Below are 22,319 nucleotides of genomic sequence, written 5' to 3' on the forward strand. Positions count from 1 at the left end.
TGCAAAGAGAACAACTAAATAATTAATTACTCTTTTTCTGCTAAACGATCACTGTAAACAACAGACTGTAACTTCCCTGTTGGAGCTGAGCTTTTGAACTGTCTGTACGACCTAGCATTTTTGCAGTGGGAACGGTGCAGGACAGCTATGGCATGGTGTATGTGGGCTGAATCAAGGTGGTGAGGTCCAGGTCAGAGAGCAGGGAATGAGCCAATGTTTGGCCATTCCTGGAACAAACTTGGAGGCAATTCAACTTGGGAGAACTGAGGCAATGCAGAGTCGAGGCGGTGGGACCCGGATCTGGGCCTGAGAGTGAGGAAAGACTCGCAGTTCGATCGATTTAAGCGCCGAGACGAATTGGAAAAGTTGGGTACAGGCCGAATCGAGGAAGCTTAGCACCGGCCTGCAAGGGTAACAAAGTGGCAGGGTCCAGGTCCAAGAGCAAGGTCTGGACGATTTAAGCACTGGCCAGATTGAAAAGGACGGGGTGCTGGGTCTGGAGGCGAGGCATGGGCTGATCAAAGCCCTGCTCTGTGAGGTTTACTGCTCTCTGTGCCGAACTTTAACTTACTACTCTGCACCGAACTGTGGCCGTGCTGCAACTGTCACTTCTGTGAACTTCAGTTCTGAACGCTATTTGCTTACTTTCATTGCTTGAACTTTTTTTCTTTTTCTCCTCTGCATGTTGTGTGTTTGACGGTCTTCTTTTGTTTTAATGAGTTCTGTTGGGTTCCTTTGTTTTGTAGCTGCCTGTAAGAAAAGAAATTTCAAGGTTGTATAAAGTATACATACTTTGATAGTAAATATACTTTGACTTTGACCTTGAAATGTCTTTGTGCCACTGCAAATCAGTTTACACCACGAGCTTCATGTGAGCAAGGAATTTCAATGTCATATTTTAGTTTATATGACTATAAACTGATCTGAATCTGAATTTGCCACAACCTCCTCCCCAAAGTGCAGTGCCTATTATTAGACAACAGAGCAGGACCAGTGCTTGTTATAACTTCTTCTTTCATATTCTCAATTGTTCATAAAGTCCTGAATTGTCAAAGGCATCTCCAAGAATAATAATTAAAGTTTAACAAACTTTTCAAAGTGTAATTAAAGAGATATTCGGAAACCAAAATAATAATTTTTCTGTTTTGTTTCAGCCCTCTGGAACCTTTAATTCCTGATGGCATCCTTTGCAATGGTGTTTAGATTTGCCAACGTCACAGACCCTCTCCTTGGATGGCTTAATTCAACTGACCACGATCATTCACACAACTACTTTTCTCTGTTCTTTATACTGCTGATCTTTGCCATTATTTTCGGGAACATATTGGTGTGCCTTGCGGTGGTGAAGGAGAAATCTTTACAGACAACAACCAACTACCTTGTTGTCAGTTTAGCAGTAGCGGACCTGCTAGTTGCAACTTTGGTGATGCCATGCGTCGTGTACCTGGAGGTAAGGTCATTTTTTAAAAAGTTACATTGTTGCCATGCCTAATTTGTGAATTTCCAGTATTTTGCATATTGATTGAGGGGCAATGGGAGATTGAGACTGATATATACTTAGATGTAGTTTAAGATTAGTTAGCTTCACCTTGTATTTAGTACAGTTTAATCCTCAACTATAGAACAAAATTCTACTTCAATCCTAGTTCATGATATCTGTTGGCTTCACTGTCATTCCATGCCAGATTTCCAGTTTTTGACTTTTTGTTTACTTTTCCATCAGATTTATAACCAATTTACTTGCTTGACTTGGGACCGTAAGTCCAAATGGTCATCGGTGCCCTCCCGTCTCCATCGTCCTCTGAAATCGATGGAGTTCATCAATGCTTCTGCAATCCATTGCATCCACTGTACAGGGTATTCGCCTATACAGCTTCACCAGAACCCTGTTGGCTGGCCTTACCCGTTTCCACCTCTCTCGACAGGGGCGTAGGGTTAGACTTTGAGAAGCACAAACCAATTAACTACAATGATTTGTTATAACTAACCTCTCTTGCTGTTTAGACTTGTTTCTGAATCACTCAGATTTTTGAACACGCTCTCAACACTTATTAACATTTCACTTTTGATATTTAAAACTGCTGCACATTGTACATCAGAAAAACAAAAGGACCAAATTCCAGATTTTCACCTTCTGGATGACATTAAGATGCTACTATTTCTCACTCGGATCCATCAATTCCTTGCTAGATCTTGCATCACCCCTGTCCCTTCACCTTTTTATGCAGTTATCACATCTTGAATTAAAACCTTGGTTGTGCCTTGTGTGAAAATTTCAAGATAAAACTTTAATGCATTGTATTGCAGTTCCCTTATCAGCTCTTTTAATCAGAACATTAGTGCCTTGAAAACAACTTAGTTGGTGTCACTGTTAAAAGATAGGTCATGTAAATGTTTTATAAACACAGATTTAAGTTAATTGGCTGAAGAAATAAAGAAGTGAGAAGAATCTCTTTCACATAGTATTGAAAAGAACTGGATTGCATTGCATGAACATGAGTTAGATTCAGATTTAATAGTTCCTTCTAAAAGAAAACTGTATACAAGATTGAAGAGGAAGAATGGGCAAAGAACAGAGTGGTGAGAATAGTTGTACCATTCCATCAAAGAACAGGAGCCACCAAACTTCAAAGTAAATTTATTATCAAACTGCTTACATGACACCATATGCAACCCTAAGATTCATTTTCTTGTGGGCATTCTCAATAAATCCATAATAAAATAATAACCATAACAATAATAATAATCAATAAAAGACCAAACCAACCAGTGTGCTAAACACAACAAATGGTGCAAATATAAAAAGAAAGAAAAATAATAATAAATAAGTAAACAATAAGTATCAAGAATATGAGATGAAGAATCTTTGAAACTGAGTTCATAGATTGTGGGAACATTTCAATGATGGAACAAGTGAAGTTGACTGAAGTTAGCTCTTTTGGCTCAAGAGTCTAATGGTTGAGGGTGAACCTGAACCTGGTGGTGCGAGCCCTGAGTCTCCTGTACCATCTTCCTGACAGCGGTAGCAAGAAGAGAGTGTGTCCTGGGTGGTGGGGGTCCCTGATGGTGGATGCTGCTTTCCTACGACAATGCTCCATGTAGCTGTGCTCAATGGTTTTACCCACTATATTTTGTTAGCGTAATGCACTGTAAAGTTTTACTGCTAATGTAATAGCCTCTCTGTAATGATTCACTGCTGAGGTAATGGTTTCTCTGTAGCAGCAATGTTTGGGTTATGGCTGGAGATAACAAGGCTTTGGAATGTGCACTATCCAGGGATTTCGTGGTCTTTTGGTGGGGAGGGATGAAGAGAGAAGACGCAATGGAGAGAGTTAGTAGACTGCCAGATGGAGTAGACTTGGAGCGAGGGTTTGAGGGTCAGTGATGCTCAGAGGAGGTCAATGGAGAATGAATGGACAGAACCGTGAGCTCCAATGTTGTGCATTAGACTCTTTCCTGTGACTTTTTCCTTTTTTGTTTCTTTACTAACCATATAGTCAAATTAAGAATTATAAAGCTCAATTGTATATTGTGTACTGTTTGTTATTTCGTGGTATTGATTTGTAACAGGGGAACACATCACGCAGCATCCACACAAACAAGATTTCTTAAGTTTGACTGGGCAGGGAGCTGTCTTCCCCTAGATTAAGCTGTTAGCCCAACCGAGGGTTACATTAGATTTTCCATTCAAGGGTGTTGGTGTTCTCGTACCAGACTGTGATGCAGCCAGTCAATATATTCTCCACCAAACATCTACAGAAGTTTGTCAAAGTTTTAGATGTCATGCCGAATCTTTGCAAACTCCTCAGGAAGTAGAAGTGCTGCTATGCGTTCTTCATAATTGCACTTGCATGCGGGACCCAGGACAGGTCAAGTAAAATAATAACACTGAATAACTTAAAGTTGCTGACCCTTCCACCTCAGATCCTCTGATGAGGACTGGCTCATGGACCTCTGGTTTCCTCCTAATAATCAGCTCCTTGGTCTTGCTGACTCTGAGTTAGTTACAACACCACTCAGCTAGGTTTTCAACCTCTCTCCTATATGCTGGTTTGTCATCAGCTTTGATCTGGCTTATGACTCTGGTGGCATCAGCAAACCTGGCCATAGCATTGGAGCTGTGCTTAGTCGCACAGTCTAAAGTGTAGAAGTGAGCAGAGCAGGGGGTAAGCACACAGCCTTGTGGTGCACCTGTGCTGATGGAGGTTGTGGAGGTGATGTTGCCAATCCAAACTGACTGGGGTCTGCACGTGAGGAAATCAAGGATCCAATTGCACAAGGAGGTATTGAAGCCAAGGTCTTGAAGCTTATTGATCAATTCTGAGAGGATGATGGTATTGAATGTTGAGCTGTAGTTGATAAAGAGCATCCTGATAGATGAATCTTTGTTGTCCAGATGTTCCAGGGTTGAGTGAAGGGCCAATGAGATGGCATCTGCTGTGGACCTGGTGTTTCAGTTGGCAGATTGGAGCAGATCCAAGTCACTTCTCAGGCAGCAGTTGATATGTTTCATCATCAACCTCTCAAAACACTTCATCACTGTGGATGTAAGTGCTGCTGGACGATAGCCATTGAGATAGTTTACCATGTTGTTCTTAGGCTCTGGTAAAATTGAAGCCTGCTTGAAGCAGGTGGGTACCTCAGACTGCAAAGCAAGAGGTTAAAGATCTCAGTGAACACTCCACCCAGTTGATCAGCACAGGTCTTTAGCACTTGGCCAGGTACCCCGTGTGGGTCGGATGCTTTTTGTGGGTTCACCCTCCTGAAGGCTGCTCAACTGTCAGCTCTGAGACTGAAATCACAGAGTTTCTGACAGTTCCCCCATGTTTTGACAATCAAATTGAGCATAGAAGACATTGAGCTCGTCTGGAAATGAGGCCCTGCTATTGCCTGTGTGGCTTGATTTAACTTCATAAGTGGCGATCATATTCAAGCCCTGCCACAACTGTCCTTTGTTGATTCAAGTTTCATCTGGAATTGTCACTTCACCTGTGAGATGGTTTTTCGGAAGTTGTATCTGGACATCTTGTAACTTTCTTCGTCGCCAGATTTGAACGCCTCTGATCTGGCCCTCGGCAGATTTTGATCTGGTGGTTCATCCAGGGCTTTTGTTGTGGAAGACTCTGAATCTCACCCACAGCTGTTTTAATAAAGTCCATTACAACCATGGTGTACTCATTCAGATGCACAGATGAGTGCTTGGACACGGCCCAGTCCACCAGCCTGAAGCAATCCCTTAGCCATTTCTCAGCCTCCAGCAACAAACTCTTTGTTGTCCTAATCACTGGAACTTTGCTTTTTAACATCTGCCTCTATGCAGGTAGGAGAAGGACAGCTAAGTGTTCAGATTTACCAAAATGTGGTCAATGGTCAAAACTGTAAGTCCAGAAGACATAGGAGCAGAATTAGACCACTCTGCCCATTGAGTCTGCTCTCCTATTCCATCATGTCTGATTTATTATCACTCTCAACCCCATTATCCTGATTCTCCTTTGATGCCCTGACTAACCAAGAACAGATCAACCTCTGCTTTAAATATACTCAGTGTCTTGTCCTCCACAGCTATCTGTGGCAATGAATTCCACAAGTTCATCAGCATCTGGCTAAATAAATTCCTTCTCATCTCTCTTTTAAATAGACATTTAAATTGACATTTAAATTTAAATTGACCATAGCATGATCTGCTTAAGGTGGTGCTGGTGAAACACAGTGACATCTTTCTAGCAGCAAACAAAACTACTAGCCACCCTATTAATCACACTTTTTCTGTAAAGCGATCACTGCAATCAATAGCCTGTAACTTCCCTTTCAGATATGAACTTTTGAACCTCCTGTATGACCTAGAATTTTTGCAGTGTGAATTGAAGTTGCCGCGTGGCGTGCATGGGCTGAATTCAGATGCAGGGCCCGGGTCCGAAAGCAAGGAATGAGCCAATGTTTGGCCATTGCTGAAGCAGACTTGTAGCTGATTCAAAGCAGCTGATCTGAGGTGAGGTAGAATTGAGGCGGCAGGGCTCGGGTCCAATAATGAAGTGAGGAATGAGCCAGTATTTAAATGGCTTAAGTGCCGGCTCAGATGGAAAGGTCAAGATGTCAGGGCCAGAGGCAAGGGACAGACCGGTGTTTGGCTCTCTGCTCGGTGAGGCTTCTGCGCTGAACTGAGGCTGTGTCCTGGACTGGCTGTGATTGTGAACTTCAGTTTTGAATGTTATTTGCTTTTTTTATTGTTTACATGATTTGTTTGTTTTTTTGCACTTTTTTGTGGGTTCTATTGGGGTTTCTTTGCTTTGTGACTGCCTGTAAGGAGATAGATTTCAAGGTTGTATATAGCATGCATATGTTGATAATAAATGTACTTTGAATTTGGAATGATGGTTGATGCCAGATGGGGTGGTTTGAGTACCTCAGAAACTGCTGATCTCCTGGGATTTTCACAAACAGCGGCCTCTAAATTTTACAGAGAATGGTACAATAAACAAAAAAAAATCCAGTGAGTGACAGTTCTGTGGGCAAAAACACCTTGTTAATGTGAGAAGTTAGAGGAGAATGGCCAGACTGGGGCAGGCTGACAGGAAGGTGACAGTAACTCAAATAACCACATGTTACAACAGTGGTGTGCAGAAGAGCATCTCTGAACGCACAAAATGTTGAACCTTGAAGTGGATGGGTTACAGCAGCAGAAGACAGTGAACATTAGGTTCAGGAAGGTCCTAATAAAGTAGCCACTGAGTGTATTAATGGTGCAAATAGATTGCGGCTAAAAAGGATGTTCTTTCCCCTCTATGGAGGTAAACTAGTAATAACCAGGTCATAATGTTGACATGAACATTTTAATGCTCCGATCAAACAATGCTTCATAAAAATTTAATATAGGATGTAGGAACTGGGAAGAAACAGTTTGCTATTTCTTGATAAAGAGTCTTGGATCAAAACGCTGACTGTTCATCACTTTCCATAAATGCTGTCTGACTTGTTGAGTTTCTTCAGCATTTTTCGTGTGTTGCTCAATATTTATATATTAAATAGTTTGCTCTTTCACTTTTGTTCTTTTAGCGGATATGATACGTCAGGTTAACTGGTGCTGCACGTAGGCACACACTCTGGAACTGCCATGCAACGTCCTCCTGAAGATCTCTCTGATATTGTCCAAGAGTGAAATTTTAGGGAAGCAATCAGATTTCAATAACATTAAGGTGTTGTTTTTGATCAGTCTCCTGAGAAATAGAATTGAAGTTAGATCAGGAAAAGCCACAGGTGAACAAGGAGCGTCTCCATTTCAACCCCATGTAGCAGATTGAAGCAGACGCCTCAAAACAACAAACCTTCTGACCAGCGGCAGGGCTGCCAGACTCGAGCATTCATCACAGACTGAAAAGACCTTTGTATCAAAAAAAAATCAAAACCTGTGGCAATCGTTTTGATCCTCAGTTCTTCTAGCAGCCCTGCTTTTAAAATAAAATGTAACAAAGCATATACTTATCAACTCAGCCAGATCAAACACACGGCATGAAACACAGTGGGTGCTTTGGACCATTGATATTTTAATTCTGTTCACTTGCTCTTGATTCATACCCTTGAATATTTTTCCTTCATGTCTTTCTGTCATTCATTCATAAATGTAATGGCTTCACAAGCCAACTGCAGTAATATATTCTTTCCTTAATAATTATTTGTGTGAAAAGTCACTCCTAAATTCTGCCTTTATGTGCTACTTTATAGCTGATCAGGAAATTTTAAGCAAATATTTCATTCACCGGGGTAGAGAAGGTTAAGGGGAGATGTAATAGAAGGTGAAAGGATTTAAAGAGGTAATGGGAGAAAATGTTTGCTCAGTGAGAGGCTGAAGATAACATTTGCTGGCAGATTGAATGCCTTCACCATAAGTGAACCAAGGTAAGGACGGGGGAAATGGAAAAACAAGATGATAAATATTCAATATAATTTATAAGAAGAGGCATTAAAACAGCTTTGATGTTCTGCGAACGCTGATACAGAAAAAAATTACCAAGTACTGAATCTGTAACCTAAAAGTTGAATGTTATGAATGATTTAAGTTCACCTCTGTATTTTCGTAATACAACACAACTTTCCCTTAAATGAACTGGCTTCTGCATACAGGATGCTTTCTGGTAGCCAATAATTTTCCAGGATCTTGTGTTATTTAAGGATCTATATAATCATTTTTGGTATTTGAAATGCTTCAATTTAAGACCGAAGGCTCCATTTCAACCAAATACAATACAATCAAGCCATCATTTCTGTAGTCATTTTTTAAAATAAATTTCATTATTTAATAAATCAATACCTGATTGGTGGCACACAGTTTCAAACAGCAAGAGCAAATAACAAAACCCGGGTGTACTGTAGAGCTCCATCCACCCGAGAAAATACAGTTGCAGAACCTGAAAAGCAATAAGCTTATGCAAGAAGGGTGAGATAAATGCCGAAAGCATCTTGACAGGTCAGGCAGCATCTATGGAGGAAGAAATAAACAATGTTTTCAGTCAAAGCCAGAACCAAGATGGTTAGAAAGCAAACATGTTTTAAGGCTGAGGAGTAAAGAAAACAACGAGACTGTCTGAAATAAGGTGAGGAACAAAAACAGAATGACTCAGTATAGGTTAACGCTCACAGAGAGGTATCTGTTGTGCCTGGAAAGAGTGTTTGCCTCCCTGGATAATGGAAGAAGAATCTGAAACATTAATTTTACACACAAGATCCTGCAGATGTTGAACCCCCATGGTTCTGTCCCTTCCCATCTACACCCGTGACATTCATATGCTCTTAATCTCTTCATCCACTTTCATTTCGCTAGCCCTGACTGCCTCATTTTCATTATGAATGTCCAATCCCTATACACTTCTATACCAATCAGCAAGGCATTGAAGCCCTCCACTTCATTCTAGACAACAGGCCTAACCAGTTCTCCACCACCTGCCCTTTTGTCGGCTACACGGAACTATCTGTTCTCCAAGCTTACTCTGGTAACACTCCCCAACTCTTTCTGTGCTACACTGATGACTGCATTCATGCTACTTCCTACACCTATGATGACCTCTGCAATTTCATCAACTCCACCTCAACTTCAACCATGCCCTCAAAAATTACTTGGTCCACCTCTGACACCTCCCTCCCCTTTTCTTGATTTCTCTGTCTCCATCTATGGAGGAATATTGTCTACTAATATCTTTTATAAACCTACTGAGTCTCACAGCTATCTTGTCTTTACCTCTACCAAGCCTGTCACTTGTAAAAATGCAATTCTCTTTTCCCATTTCCTCTGCCTCCACCCTATATTTGTTCTTTGGACGAAGTTTTCCATTCTACAGCATCAAAGATGTCCTCCTTTTCCCTTCCTTTACCATCAATGCTACTCTCTACACATCTTCTCCATCACACCAATCACCCTCACTCCATCTTCTCATTGCCAACACAGGGATAGAGAACCCTTGTCCTTACCTACCACCCCACAAACTTCTGCATGAAACACATCATCCTCTGCAACTTTCGCCATCTTCAACAGGATCCCACAAGTAAACACACCCTTCTCTCCCACCTCACACTTCGCTTTCCACTGGGATCACCCTCTCCGTGACTACCTTGTCCATTAATCCCTCCCCATAGATCTCCCTCCTTGCATTTATCCCCACGAGCAGGACAAGTGCTACCTGCACTGGCTTCTTCACCTTTCCCACACAACCATCCAGGGCCCCAAACAGTCCTTCCAGGTGAGGCAACAAAACAGCAGACCTGCAAGTCTGATAGTGTCATCTACTGTATCTGGTACACCAGATACAGCTTCCTCTGCATTAGCAAGACATTACATGCAGTGCTCTATCTTCATCAATGTGCTTTGTTACATCCTCAAAGAATTCAATCAGGTTCATATGGCACGACCTGCCCTTGACAAAGCAATGCTGACTATCCCTAATCAGATTATATCTCTCCAAACACTCATAAATTCTGCCTCTCAGGATCTTCTCCAACAACTTGCCCACCACTGAAGTAAGACTCACTGGTCTATAATTTCCTGGGTTATCTCTACTCCCTTTCTTGAACAAGGGAACAGCATTTGCAACCCTCGAATCCTCTGGTACTTTTTGCGTCCCTGTTGATGAGTCTCAGCAATCTCCTCCTTCACTTTTCACAGTAGCCTGGGGTATATCTCGCCCCAGTGACTTATCTAACTTAATGCTTTTCAAAAGCTTTCGCACATCCTCTTCCTTAACGTCTACATGTTCAAGTGTTTCAGTCCACTTTAAGTCATCCCCACAATGGCCAAGTCTTTTACCCTGGTGAACACTGAAGCGAAGGTTTCATTAACTACCTCCACTAGCTCCTCCAAATCCATGCACATGTTTCCACTATTAAGCCTGATTGGTCCTATTCTCACATAGCTCATCCTCTTGCTCTTTACGTACTTTTAAAATGTCCTGGGGTTTTCCTTAATTCTGCTCACCAAGGCCTTCTTGTGGCCCCTTCTAGATCTCCTCATTTTATTCTTAAGCTCCTTCCTGGCACCTTGTAATTTTCTAGAACTCTGTCAGTACCTAGTTTCTTGAAACTTTTGTAAGCATTTCTTTTCTTCTTAACTAGATTTTCCACATCCTTTGTACACCCTACCATCTTTTAACTGTAACCCTGAGGTTCGGCCGGTGTACGTTTGTCTAGGGTAAGACCGTCTCTGGCCCAGCCAAACTGAGAAATCTTGTTTGTGTGGATGTTGTGTGATGTGTTGCCTGGTTACAAATCCGTACTGCAAAATATCAGACAGTACACTGTGTACAATTAAACAACTGAACGTTATAAATCATAATCTGACTATAGGGTTAGTAAAGAAAAGAAAAAGAAAAAGGGGCCGTATTAATGAAGCAGTCTAAAGTGTACATTGGAGCTTGCGGATTCATCCATTCGTCTCCCATCTTCCCGTCTTCCGAGCATCGCTCACCGTCAGACCCTCGCTCCGAATCCATTCCGTCCGGTGGTCTACCAACTCTTTCCATTCCCGTCTTCTCTCTTCATCTCTTGATGACCAAAATACGCAAAGTGACTGCTCCCAGACCCACAAGAAAGAACAACATCCCACTCATTGGCTAGCATACATTCCAAAGCCCTTGTTATCTCTAGTCATAACCAAAACATTGCTGCTACACAGAGAGGCCATTACCTTAGCAGTGAAACATTACAGAGAGGCCATTACATTAGCAGTGAAACCTTACAGTGCGTTACATGCCCTACCATCCTTTCCCTGCCTCAGTGGAACATAGCTATGCCACATTTCTACCATGTACTTCCCTCCATACTATTTTTGTCCGATGTGAACTCCTGACAGGCCCGATCTTTCTCTCCTAATGAAACCCTGTTTACTGGACACTAGGACATTGATGCACCATCAATAACTCTCTGGAACGTGAGGCGAGATATCGGCTTTTATTGACTGGAAGAAAGAACAAGCAGCAATTGACCACCATGCTACATCCTGGAGACTGAGGGCTGGGCTCAGGCCTCAATCGCCTTTATACCGGGGTCCGTGGGAGGAGCCACGGTCAGTGGGAGGAGCCACAGGAGCAGTCAGCGGGGGGGGCGTGTCCAGACAGGTATCTGTAGTTCACTACATTCACCCCCCCCCCCTTTGTTTTAAAAGAGAGTCCCCATGGGGCGAAGTTTCTTACAAGTATATTTACAGGTTAAGTCTATCAGGTGGTCGAATCTGTCGCTGTGATCTACGTAGCACCGGCTGTGATTGCACAGGTGCCGGTGGTGGTGATTGCATAGGTGCCGGTGGTGATTGCACAGGTGCCGGTGGTGGTGATTGCACAGGTGCCGGTGGTGATTGCACCGGTGACGGTGGTTGTGCTGGTTCCGGCCTGACTGGAGGTGTCAGCCCCCTAGGTGTCAGTGATCCCTCATGCGTGTGCAAGGCGCCCAGTATAGGAGTGTCATGAGGAGTCTGTGTAGGGCTCGGTGTGCGCGGTGTCACCTCGGGTACAGGGTTCATAGTTACCGTGGAGTGTTCGGGGTAGTGGTCTGCTGCTCCTGCGGGCGCCAGGTCACGGACGGAGACCGTGTCCTCCCGCCCATCAGGTAAGACCACGTAGGCATACTGGGGGTTTGCATGTAGAAGGTAAACCCTCTCGACCAGCGGGGAGTATTTATTGCTCCTCACATGTTTCCGGAGCAGCACTGGCCTTGGGGACGTCAGCCAAGCCGGTAGGGTGGTCCCAGTGGCAGACTTCCTGGGAAAAGAGAATAGGCGCTCGTGAGGGGTGGCATTGGTGGACGTACATAACAGGGAGCGGATAGAGTGGAGTGCCTCAGGGAGGACCTCCTGCCATCGAGAGACCGGCAACCCTTTTGACTTAAGGGCTAAAAGTGTGGCCTTCCACACTGTGGCATTCTCCCTCTCCACCTGTCCATTTCCCCGGGGATTATAACTCGTGGTGCGACTAGTAGCAATGCCCCTAGCCAGCAGGAACTGGCGCAGCTCATCACTCATAAAGGAGGACCCTCTATCACTGTGGATATAGCAGGGATATCCGAACAGAGTGAAGAGCTGGCGCAGGGCTTTTATGATGGACGTGGTAGTGGTGTCGGGGCAGGGGATGGCAAAGGGGAACCACGAGTACTCGTCGATAATATTGAGAAAGTAGACATTGCGTTCGGTGGAGGGAAGGGTGCCCTTAAAGTCAACACTCAGTCGCTCAAAGGGGCGGGTGGCCTTGATAAGTTGCGCCTTTTCAGGACGGTAGAAGTGCGGTTTGCACTCAGCGCAGACTTGGCAGTCCCTGGTCATCGTCCTGATGTCCTCAAGGGAGTACGGCAGGTTCCGGGCTTTCACGAAATGGTAAAATCGGGTGACCCCTGGGTGGCAAAGATGTGCATGGAGGGCGTATAGCTGGTCGAGCTGCGCGCTGGCATACGCTCCCCGGGATAGGGCATCAGGGGGCTCATTCAGCCTTCCAGGCCAGTACAGGGTATCATAGTTGTAGGTGGAGAGTTCTATTCTCCACCGCAAAATTTTATCATTTTTGATTTTGCCCCGCTGTTGGTTGCTGAACATGAACACAACTGAGCGCTGGTCGGTCAGCAAGGTGAATCTTTTGCCGGCGAGTTAGTGCCTCCAGTGCATAATAGCTTCCACTATGGCCTGGGCTTCTTTCTCCACCGCGGAGTGCCGAATTTCAGAGCCTTGAAGGGTACGAGAGAAGAATGCTACTGGCCTGCCTGCCTGATTGAGGGTAGCAGCCAGCGCAAAATCGGAGGCGTCACTCTCTACTTGGAAGAGAATGGTCTCGTCCGCTGCATACATCGTTGCTTTGGCAATGTCCCCTTTAATGCGGCTGAAGGCCGCACAGGCCTCGGCAGAGAGGGGAAATGTGGTAGACTTGACCAGGAGGCAGGCCTTGTCTGCGTAATGGGGAACCCATTGGGCATAATAGGAAAAGAAGCCCAGGCACAGTCTGAGGGCTTTGAGGATGGTGGGAAGAGGGAGTTCTAACAGGGGGCGCATACGATCGGGATCAGGGCCAGTGACCCCGTTCTCCACAACATACCCAAGGATAGCGAGTCAGGTGGTTCCAAACACACACTTGTCCCTATTATAAGTAAGGTTCAGGGCTTTGGCCACTTGGAAAAATCGTTGGAGGTTGGCGTTGTGATCCGACCAGTCGTGACCACAGATGGTGATGTTATCCAGATAGGGAAATGTGGCCTTCAGTTGGCACTGGTCCACCATCTGGTCCATTTCCCTCTGGAAGACAGAGACACCATTTGTGACACCGAAGGGGACACGCAGGAAGTGATAGAGCCTGCCGCCCACCTCGAAGGCGGTGTAGGGGCGGCCCTCTGGGCGGATGGGGAGCTGGTGATAAGCGGATTTCAGATCTATTGTTGAGTACACCTTGTACTGAGCTATCTGATTGACCATATCCGCGATGCGGGGTAGGGGGTACGCGTCAAGCTGCGTGAACCTATTGATGGTCTGGCTATAGTCCACGACCATCCTATTTTTCTGCCCGGTTTGAACAACAACCACCTGGGCCCTCCAAGGACTTGTGCTTGGCTCAATGATCCCCTACCTGAGCAGCCGCTGCACCTCTGACTGAATGAAGGCCCTGTCCCCCGCGCTGTACCTCCTGCTTTTAGTTGCCACAGGTTTACAGTCGGGGGTCAGGTTGGCGAACAGCGGTGGGGGAGGGATCTTGAGGGTGGAGAGGCTGTAAGTGGTGTCAGTAGCGCAGCTGTCGGCATGGTGTTGGGTGGGATGTGTGGGTCGGTGTGTGTGTGGTCAGTAGCGGGGTATATGACGAAGTCCCACAAAACTGAGGATTCCTGACAGTGAGTGGTGGGAGGGGCCCGTCATATGCCATAGTCACACTTTTTCGGTGGCTCTGGAAGTCCAGCCCCAATAGCACAGGCGCACACAGTTGAGGCATGACCAGTAGCGCAAAGTTCCGATATTCTGTGCCCTGCACCACCGATGTTGCTACGCAACCCACCCGGATGTCTGTGGAATGCGACCCAGAAGCCATGGTGACCCTCTGGCTTACCGGCCGTGTCACGAGTCCGCAGCGTTGCACCGTGTCCGGGTGAATAAAACTCTCAGTGCTGCCCGTGTCAAACAGGCAGCTAGTCCTGTGCCCCTCCACCAGGATGTCCATCATTGACCTTGCAAGCTGGTGTGGGGCGCTTTGGTCAAGGGTTACGGTGGCCAGAGTTGAACCGCCGTCTTGGTGCCCGGTAAGCACCGGTGGGTCGGGGGCGGGGTGTGTTGGCGCCGACAAAGATGGCTGCCACCATCCGGGCAGGCAAGATGGCGGCCCCCATGCCTCACACGCAGTGCTGCCCGACCCCGCTCGTGGTTTAGACTTACAGACCCTGGCGAAATGGCCCTTCTTCCCACAGCTGGAGCAGGTCGCTTCTCGGGCCGGGCAGCATTTTCGGGGGTGCTTTTCAAGTCCGCAGAAGTAACACTGCACGGGCTTGCGACTGGCAGCAGCTGTGGTTGGGTTCGGGGAGTTCGTGGAATCGCGACTGGCAGCGGCGTTGGCAAATTCGCTCGCGGGAACTGGCGGTGGCGGGGTCTGAGGCGTCCATGGAACCGGTGGGGAATCGCGTAGCTGGATAGCGTCAGCGTTGTGCAGAGCAGCCTCCAGCGTGTCAGCCGTCTCGATTGCCGAGCGTAAGGTAAGATTGGCATTTTCCAGCAGCCGCTGGCGCACGTACACTGACCTGATCCCTGTAACAAAGGTGTCTCGTACCAGGAGCTCCGCATGCTGTTCCGCCGTGAGAGCTTTGCAGTCGCAAGTTCGCACGAGTGTCTGTAAGGCTCGGAGAAAATGGGCGCTCGATTCTCCAGGCCGCTGTCGTCGCGTAGCTAAGCGATGTCTTGCGTAGACGGTGTTCACCGGCCGCAGGTACTGTCTTTTGAGGGCGTCCAGTGCCCCTTGGTAGGTCGACAGGTCTCTGATAAGTGAGTAAACTATCGGGGTGACCCTCAAGAGGAGAATTCTGTGCATAACAGCGGGTTCAGTTGCACGAACCTCCTCCAAGTATGATTGGAAGCATGCAAGCCAGAGTTCAAAGGCAAGAGCTGCTTCAGGGACTCGGGGGTCCAAGTCCAATTTTTCCAGACGTAAAATACTTTCCATGTTTTAAAACTTCCAGTCAATAAAATTGATGCACCATCAATAACTCTCTGAGATGTGAGGCGAGATATCGGCTTTTATTGACTGGAAGAAAGAACAAGCAGCAATTGACCACCATGCTACATCCTGGAGACTGAGGGCAGGGCTCAGGCCTCAGTCGCCTTTATACCGGGGTCCGTGGGAGGAGCCACGGTCAGCAGGGGGCGTGTCCAGACAGGTATATGTAGTTCACCACAGACATACACCTTTAATTTCCTACAAAGTTAACTTAAGACAACACATGCATTAGAACTGATGAAGGTAGAGCAGTTGATATAGTGTATATGGAGTTCAGTAAGGCAATTGATAAGTTTCCCCATGCAAGGCTGGTTTAGAAAGTAAGGAGGCATGGGATCCAAGGAGACCTTGCTTTGTGGATCCAGAATTGGCTTGCCCACGGAAGGCAAAGGGTGGTTGTAGATGGTTCGTATTCTGTATGGAGGTTGGTAACCAGTGCCATTCCACAGGGATCTGTTCTGGGACCCCGTCTCTTTGTGATTTTTATAAATGACCTGGATGAAGAAGTAGAAAGGTGGGTTTGTAAGTTTGCTGATGATACAAAGGTTGGGGTGTTGTCGATAGTGTGGAGGTCTGTCAGAGGTAACAGCGGGACATCGATAAGATGCAGAACTCGGCTGAGAAGTTCAGATGGAGTACAACCCAGATAAGTGTGAGGTGGTTCATTTTGATGGTCGAATTTGAAGATAGAATATAATATTAGTGGTAAGACTCTACCTTCTTGGCAGTGTGGAGGATCAGAGAGATCTTGGGGTCCATGTCCATAGGACGCTCAAAGCTGCTGCGCAGGTTGACAGCGTTGTTAAGAAGGCGTATGGTGTGTTGGCCTTCATCAACCGTGGGATTGAGTTCAAGAGTCGTGAGGTAATGTTGCAGCTATCTAAGATCTTACTTGGAGTACTGTGTTCAGTTCTGGTCACCTCACTACAGGATGGATGTGGAAAGTATAGACAGGGTGCAGGAGAGATTTACAAGGATGTTGCCTGGATTGGAGTGCATGCCTTATGAGAATAGATTGAGTGAACTCGGCCTTTCCTCTTTGGAACAACGGAGGATGAGAGGTGACCTGATAGAGGTGTATAAGGTGATGAGAGGCATTGATCGTGTGGATAGTCAGAGACTATTTCCCAGGGCTGAAATGGCTGACATGAGGGGGCACAGTTTTAAGGTGCTCGGAAGTAGATACAGAGGGGATGTTAGGGGTAAGTTTTTCACACAGAGAGTGGTGAGTGTGTGGAATGGGCTGCCGGCGACAGTGGTAGAGGCGGATACAATAGGGTCTTTTAAGACACTCTTAGATAGATACATGGAGCTTAGAAAAATAGAGGGCTATTAGGTACGGTAATTCTAGGCAGCTTCTAGAGTAGGTTACATGGTTAACACAACATTGTAATGTGCTGTGGATTTCTATGTTCTAAAATGAAATTTAATTTCCTGTAGGTGGTAGGGGCTTGGAGATTCAGTCGAACAAGCTGCAACATCTTTGTGACACTAGATGTGATGATGTGCACTGCAAGCATTTTAAACCTCTGTGCTATCAGCATTGACAGGTAAGTTAGTTCTTCATGCATTTTCAGTCCATGAAAGATGTAGTTACTGGGCATTAATCTGCATGCTGTTGTGTCTGGCCCCCTACCAACTGATCTATCATGGAATGGAATCCCATCTGTTTCTGATACATCCTCGAGATGAAATACGACATCATTAGTAAAACTAGAGAGCAGTCAATGGCACTCTGTCTTTGGGACAGTCACAGTCCTGGAGAAGCAGAATGCTTTGTGTGCCTGCAGCTTTCCTGTAAGAGAAAATGAGTGCATCTAGCTGTCTCGAAACAGAGCACACCTATGAATTTCATCACAAGGTAGTACATTTCAAATTGGGATGTAGCCAATTCCAGCTTGGAAGATCTTGACTTCAAAGGAATTTATAGCGAGCTTGCCATGAGGTGATTGGCTCAGCATTAATTATGCACCCACACACTCACTGAGGTCAACCGAGGAGAATTGCTTCTGGACGACCCAAAGACAACAAAAAATACTGAAGAGAACCTTTCTCTCCCCCTCTCTTCCAGAAGACCTCTCTGCTTGCATGTTCTCTTCATAGTATCCAAGTCTGGAAGGTACAGTTTCTATTGCATCTGTATATAAGAGCTGGCAATCTCAGAGGCCTTGAATTCAGCAGAAAATCCATGGCCTTCTAGCATGTCATGTTTGACAGTATTCACAAGTTCTAAACACATCTGAAAGCACCAAATGTTACTTTACTGAAGCCAATACTCCTAGGAATGGTGTGATTGATCATCCAAGTGACTTCTTTTCACCTAGCACAAGCTGTGAACCCCCGCCACTGCTGAATGTCGATATCCAGTGAATACATTGGAATATCCTACATCTGCCAAGTCAGATACCACAGGTGATTACCTACAATTCTTCCCTCTGTGCGGGAGGGTATGCTTACACGTCACAGACCATACTGGACACAGTTCAGTACTTAGCCTCCAATTGACGAGCTCTACACAGTCAGCTGTTGGGTTACTGTTGAAAGGATAAAACCAAGAAATTGGTAGAAAGCCAATAAAGATAGAAAAAGGAAAAGTCTAAATCTTATATATGTGTGGTGTCATTACCTCTAGACCACTGTTTTCCATTTCTGGATTGGTGCAGTGAATATTGAAATTTGTCCTTAAGATTACTGCCTTAAATCCATCCAGAAATAGACTCTGCCTATGCTCTCCTGCAAAAAAAGAGTCAATTTCCTTTGATGTGCCAGAGATGGCGAGATCAAGGGAATTTAATTTCTCCATTCATTTCCCCCAACTTCTGCCTTAAACCATCCCAGACAAAAAAATATAGTGGCACAAAGTCAATGATATTGAGGGCCCATGTTAGTTATGACCTGGAACAGCACACCTGGGCCTTTTTGTTTGTGTGCTGGAGCTGAATAAATCGATGATTTTGGTACTTCGGTTGAAGATTGTTTCCCCTTGTTTTCAGGTACACTGCTGTGGTAATGCCTATCCGATATAATACCAATTGCGGTTCCAGGAGACGGGTGACTCTAATGATCATTACCGTGTGGATATTATCATTAGCAATTTCTTGTCCCCTCTTGTTTGGTTTCAATACAACAGGTAATTTTGCTGTTTGTTTTAAATTAAACAAAATGAAATATTATCACATTTTGAAAATATTAAAAATGATTAAGGATCCTCAATTAAAAAATCTGGTCCAATCTGATCAATACTGACTATAACTCCAACAAAACCAAATCATAGGGTGATAATTAGCAATATGTGGATTTCAGTTCTCTAGTCCCACTGGAAGAGTGATTGAGTCATGTATACCAGACGCAGTACTATTCATTGGCTGTTAAAGATGCAAAAGGCCACATTGTGACTCATTGAATCAAAGAGACAAATAAGGAAACAGTCCCTTTGGCCAACCATATCCACACCGACCATCAATCTGACCACACTGACCATCAGCCATATCCACACTGACCATTAATCTGACCACACTGACCATTATACTGACCATCAATCGCACATCCTATATTAAATCTAATTTTATTCTCCCCACTTTCTCATCAAATCCTCCCACTCACCTACACACTAGGGGGAATTTCCAGTGCCCAATTAACCTGCGAGCCTGCTCCTCTTTGGGATGTGGGTGGAAACTGGAGCACCCGGGGGAAACCCACACCATCACAGGAAGAACCTGCAAACTCCACAAAGGCAGCGCCTGAAGTCAGGGTTGAACCTGGGTCTTTGGCACTGTGAGGCAGTGACTCTACTTGCTGCACCATTCATCAGTGAATCACCCGGGATGGAAATAATTGTCATCAGTGGAAGGCAATGAATGCCTGACATGCACTCCTATAAGTGGAGCTTAGTTGGTACTGATGAAACCAGCATTTACTATCCACCCCTAAAAGCCCTGAGAAAGGTGAGACGAGCTGCCTTCCAGGACTATTGTAGTGTGTGTGAGGAAGGGATTCACATACAGCTATCAAGTAGAGAGTTCTCTTTTGACCCAATAAACGTAAAGGACAAGTATACTTCCAATACAGGGCAATATGTGACTCCAGTAGCACTTGATGTTTCCTTTGCACCCTTGTACTTGCCCTAGAGGGAAGAAGTTGCAGGTTTGGTAGTATGGCTGATAATGCTTTTGTGAATTTCTAAGATGCGTAACTTAGAGAGAGTGTCAGTTAATGGTGGTGTTTGGAGTACTAATCAATCGGATTGCTTTGTCCTGGATTGTGCTGACATTCTTCAGTGTTGTTGGAGCTGCACTCCTGATGTGCTTTTGAAAGTCAGAGGGTTGGTTATTTGGTGTACAATGCTGTAGTCTTGTACCCTCATGTCTATGTGGCTGGTCGAATACAGCTTCTGCTCGACAATGTCGATTCTTCAGGTACTTTGAAAATAGTAAAACCACTTATAAACAGGAGTAGATGGACAAGGTCTCCCATGTTGAAAAACTTGCATAACTAATGTTATTTCCTACTTGTCAACTACATGAGAATTTCCTCTGCATGAGCACACAGACTTCACCCTTCAAGTGAAAGCTGTAAGCAGTTAATTCTACTTTATTTTATTTTTAACTCTTATGCCTAAAAAACTAGAAAATTGTCCCCAGTTGGTAGAACCAATTCTACTATGTGAGTAGTATGCTGTGTCTTTGTCTCTGTGAAGCTTGTTCTGGATACCACCTTCATTTGCATAAAATTCACATTCTGTCACTTGATGAAAAATTTGGCTTAAGCAACCACTGCCTTTGAAAGGTCTGGGCTACACACCTATTTATAGACCTTAACAGGAGATTTAAGAGGCATTTGCATTAATTAACCTGGCAAAGAGTTCAAGGTGTAGCTATCTGTTTGGTCAGATAAAAAATAAGTTGATGGCTACTCTATGCTGCAGCCCATCCTAGTTGCTTCCCCAACCATCTCTGTCCTCTCTCAATATCCCTCCCCTCATTCTTGCCTTTTCTCTGGAAACCCAGCATGCCCCTTACCTATGACTACAAGTCACTCCTCCCTAATTATCCCATCCTGCCCCAGACCCACCAGAGGAAAGACTTCTGTGTGCATTTTGGCACACAATAGCCACAGGCTAACTGAAACATTTACTCCCTCCACTGGAACATACAGTGTATGTCATCACAGGACGGTTGTGCCAGATGTTGTGGTTTTCTTATGTAATGTCAATTTTATTGCAATATGACACCCTGTATCCAACATAGTATTAATGCAAAAGTTGTTTCGTTTTAAGCTTATCTGCATTTGCTGTTAACTGTAAATTAGGCATTATGGAAAGATCCATAATACTTTAGAAAATGGCATTTAATAAATTAATAACCCCCATAACATTTTGCTATTATTATTTTGCAGATGACCCCACGTTATGTTCTATATCCAATCCCGACTTTGTTGTCTACTCCTCCATTGTTTCCTTCTACATGCCATTCTTTATAACACTGCTGGTGTATATACGTATTTACATTGTCCTGAAGAAAAGAAGGAAACGCATCACTTTAAGACAAAACAGCGCTACCATGGCTACAGAAAGTGTCACACAAAGCCAGGTAATCCAGATGCAAGAAGAGTTTAATTAGACAGTGGAATTTATTCTTTGTGTTCTTTGAAAGGGATTTGGCATTTTCCTAATGAGTTCCAATGTTCTGTCAATCAACCACTTACACTAATCCCACACAGAGTCTGAGTCTAGGGTCTCCATCGGTCAGAGCTGACCACGGATACTGCATCCTAGCTGTCCAGATACGCAAGCCCTGGGCAGAACAACATGGGGAGCAAGCTGTCGCCCATGCAGGAAGCTCCTCCTCTTCATGCATCTGATGAACCCAAAGGAATGGCAGAACCAGAAGCATTGCAGGAGTTGCCAGTCAGCATTGAGCTCAATGCAGGATGCCTTAGGGACTCCAGCTCCAGAATTTTCCCTCGGGGTTTACTCCCGAAGCCTTCCCCGTGAGTGAGTACAGCCGCAAGGCAGCGGAGGTTTGAGATCAGAGTTTTCCTTCTCCTAGATGAGCTGCCAACCACAGCTCACAAGCCCCATCTGCCCAAATCCTACTTGAACTCAATTTTATTCTCCACATGTTCACTTCTACTCTCAACTGTGCACTGAGGACAATTTACAGCGTTCAAATAACTCACTAAACTATGTGTCTTTGGAACATGGGAGGAGAAACTGGAGCACCTGAAGGAAACCACACAGCCAGAGGGAGAGCATGCAAGCTCCACATAGACAGCGCTGGAGCCCAGGCTGAACGCAAGTTATTGGAACTGTGAGGCAGCAGTTCTACTATCTGCATCACTATAATACTTTGGCGTAAAGTGAATAACATACCCATGGAAAATATTTCCCACACCAGCTGAATTTGTAGTTTGTAAAGAGTCAAATAGGGGATACTGTTGCAGGAACTGAGATGCAGAGCTGTCCCATCCACCACAAGGAAATATAGAGCTAGTGTAATGGTGACATTATCATCCAGCTTTGTCCTTAGGTTACCACCAGTCAGTTTAGGTAGCTGATGACAACTTTATAAAGATGCTGCAATGAAATGGAAAATATCATCACCTCAAGAGAGCAAC

At 45.0% G+C, this 22,319-nt stretch overlaps 1 protein-coding gene across 1 annotated transcript in view; it reads left to right on the plus strand.

Moving 5' to 3' along the window:
- The first annotated feature begins 1,177 nt into the window (after positions 1-1,177).
- Positions 1,178-22,319, plus strand: part of drd3 (dopamine receptor D3) — a 36,519-nt gene continuing 15,377 nt past the window's right edge. The window contains exons 1-4 of the mRNA XM_073044586.1: positions 1,178-1,450; positions 17,145-17,254; positions 18,698-18,834; positions 21,099-21,292. Coding sequence (XP_072900687.1) covers positions 1,178-1,450; positions 17,145-17,254; positions 18,698-18,834; positions 21,099-21,292 — 714 coding nt within the window. The remainder of the gene's footprint in view (positions 1,451-17,144; positions 17,255-18,697; positions 18,835-21,098; positions 21,293-22,319) is intronic.

Source organism: Hemitrygon akajei, chromosome 5 (genome assembly GCF_048418815.1).
Source record: "Hemitrygon akajei chromosome 5, sHemAka1.3, whole genome shotgun sequence".
Taxonomy (NCBI): domain Eukaryota; kingdom Metazoa; phylum Chordata; class Chondrichthyes; order Myliobatiformes; family Dasyatidae; genus Hemitrygon; species Hemitrygon akajei.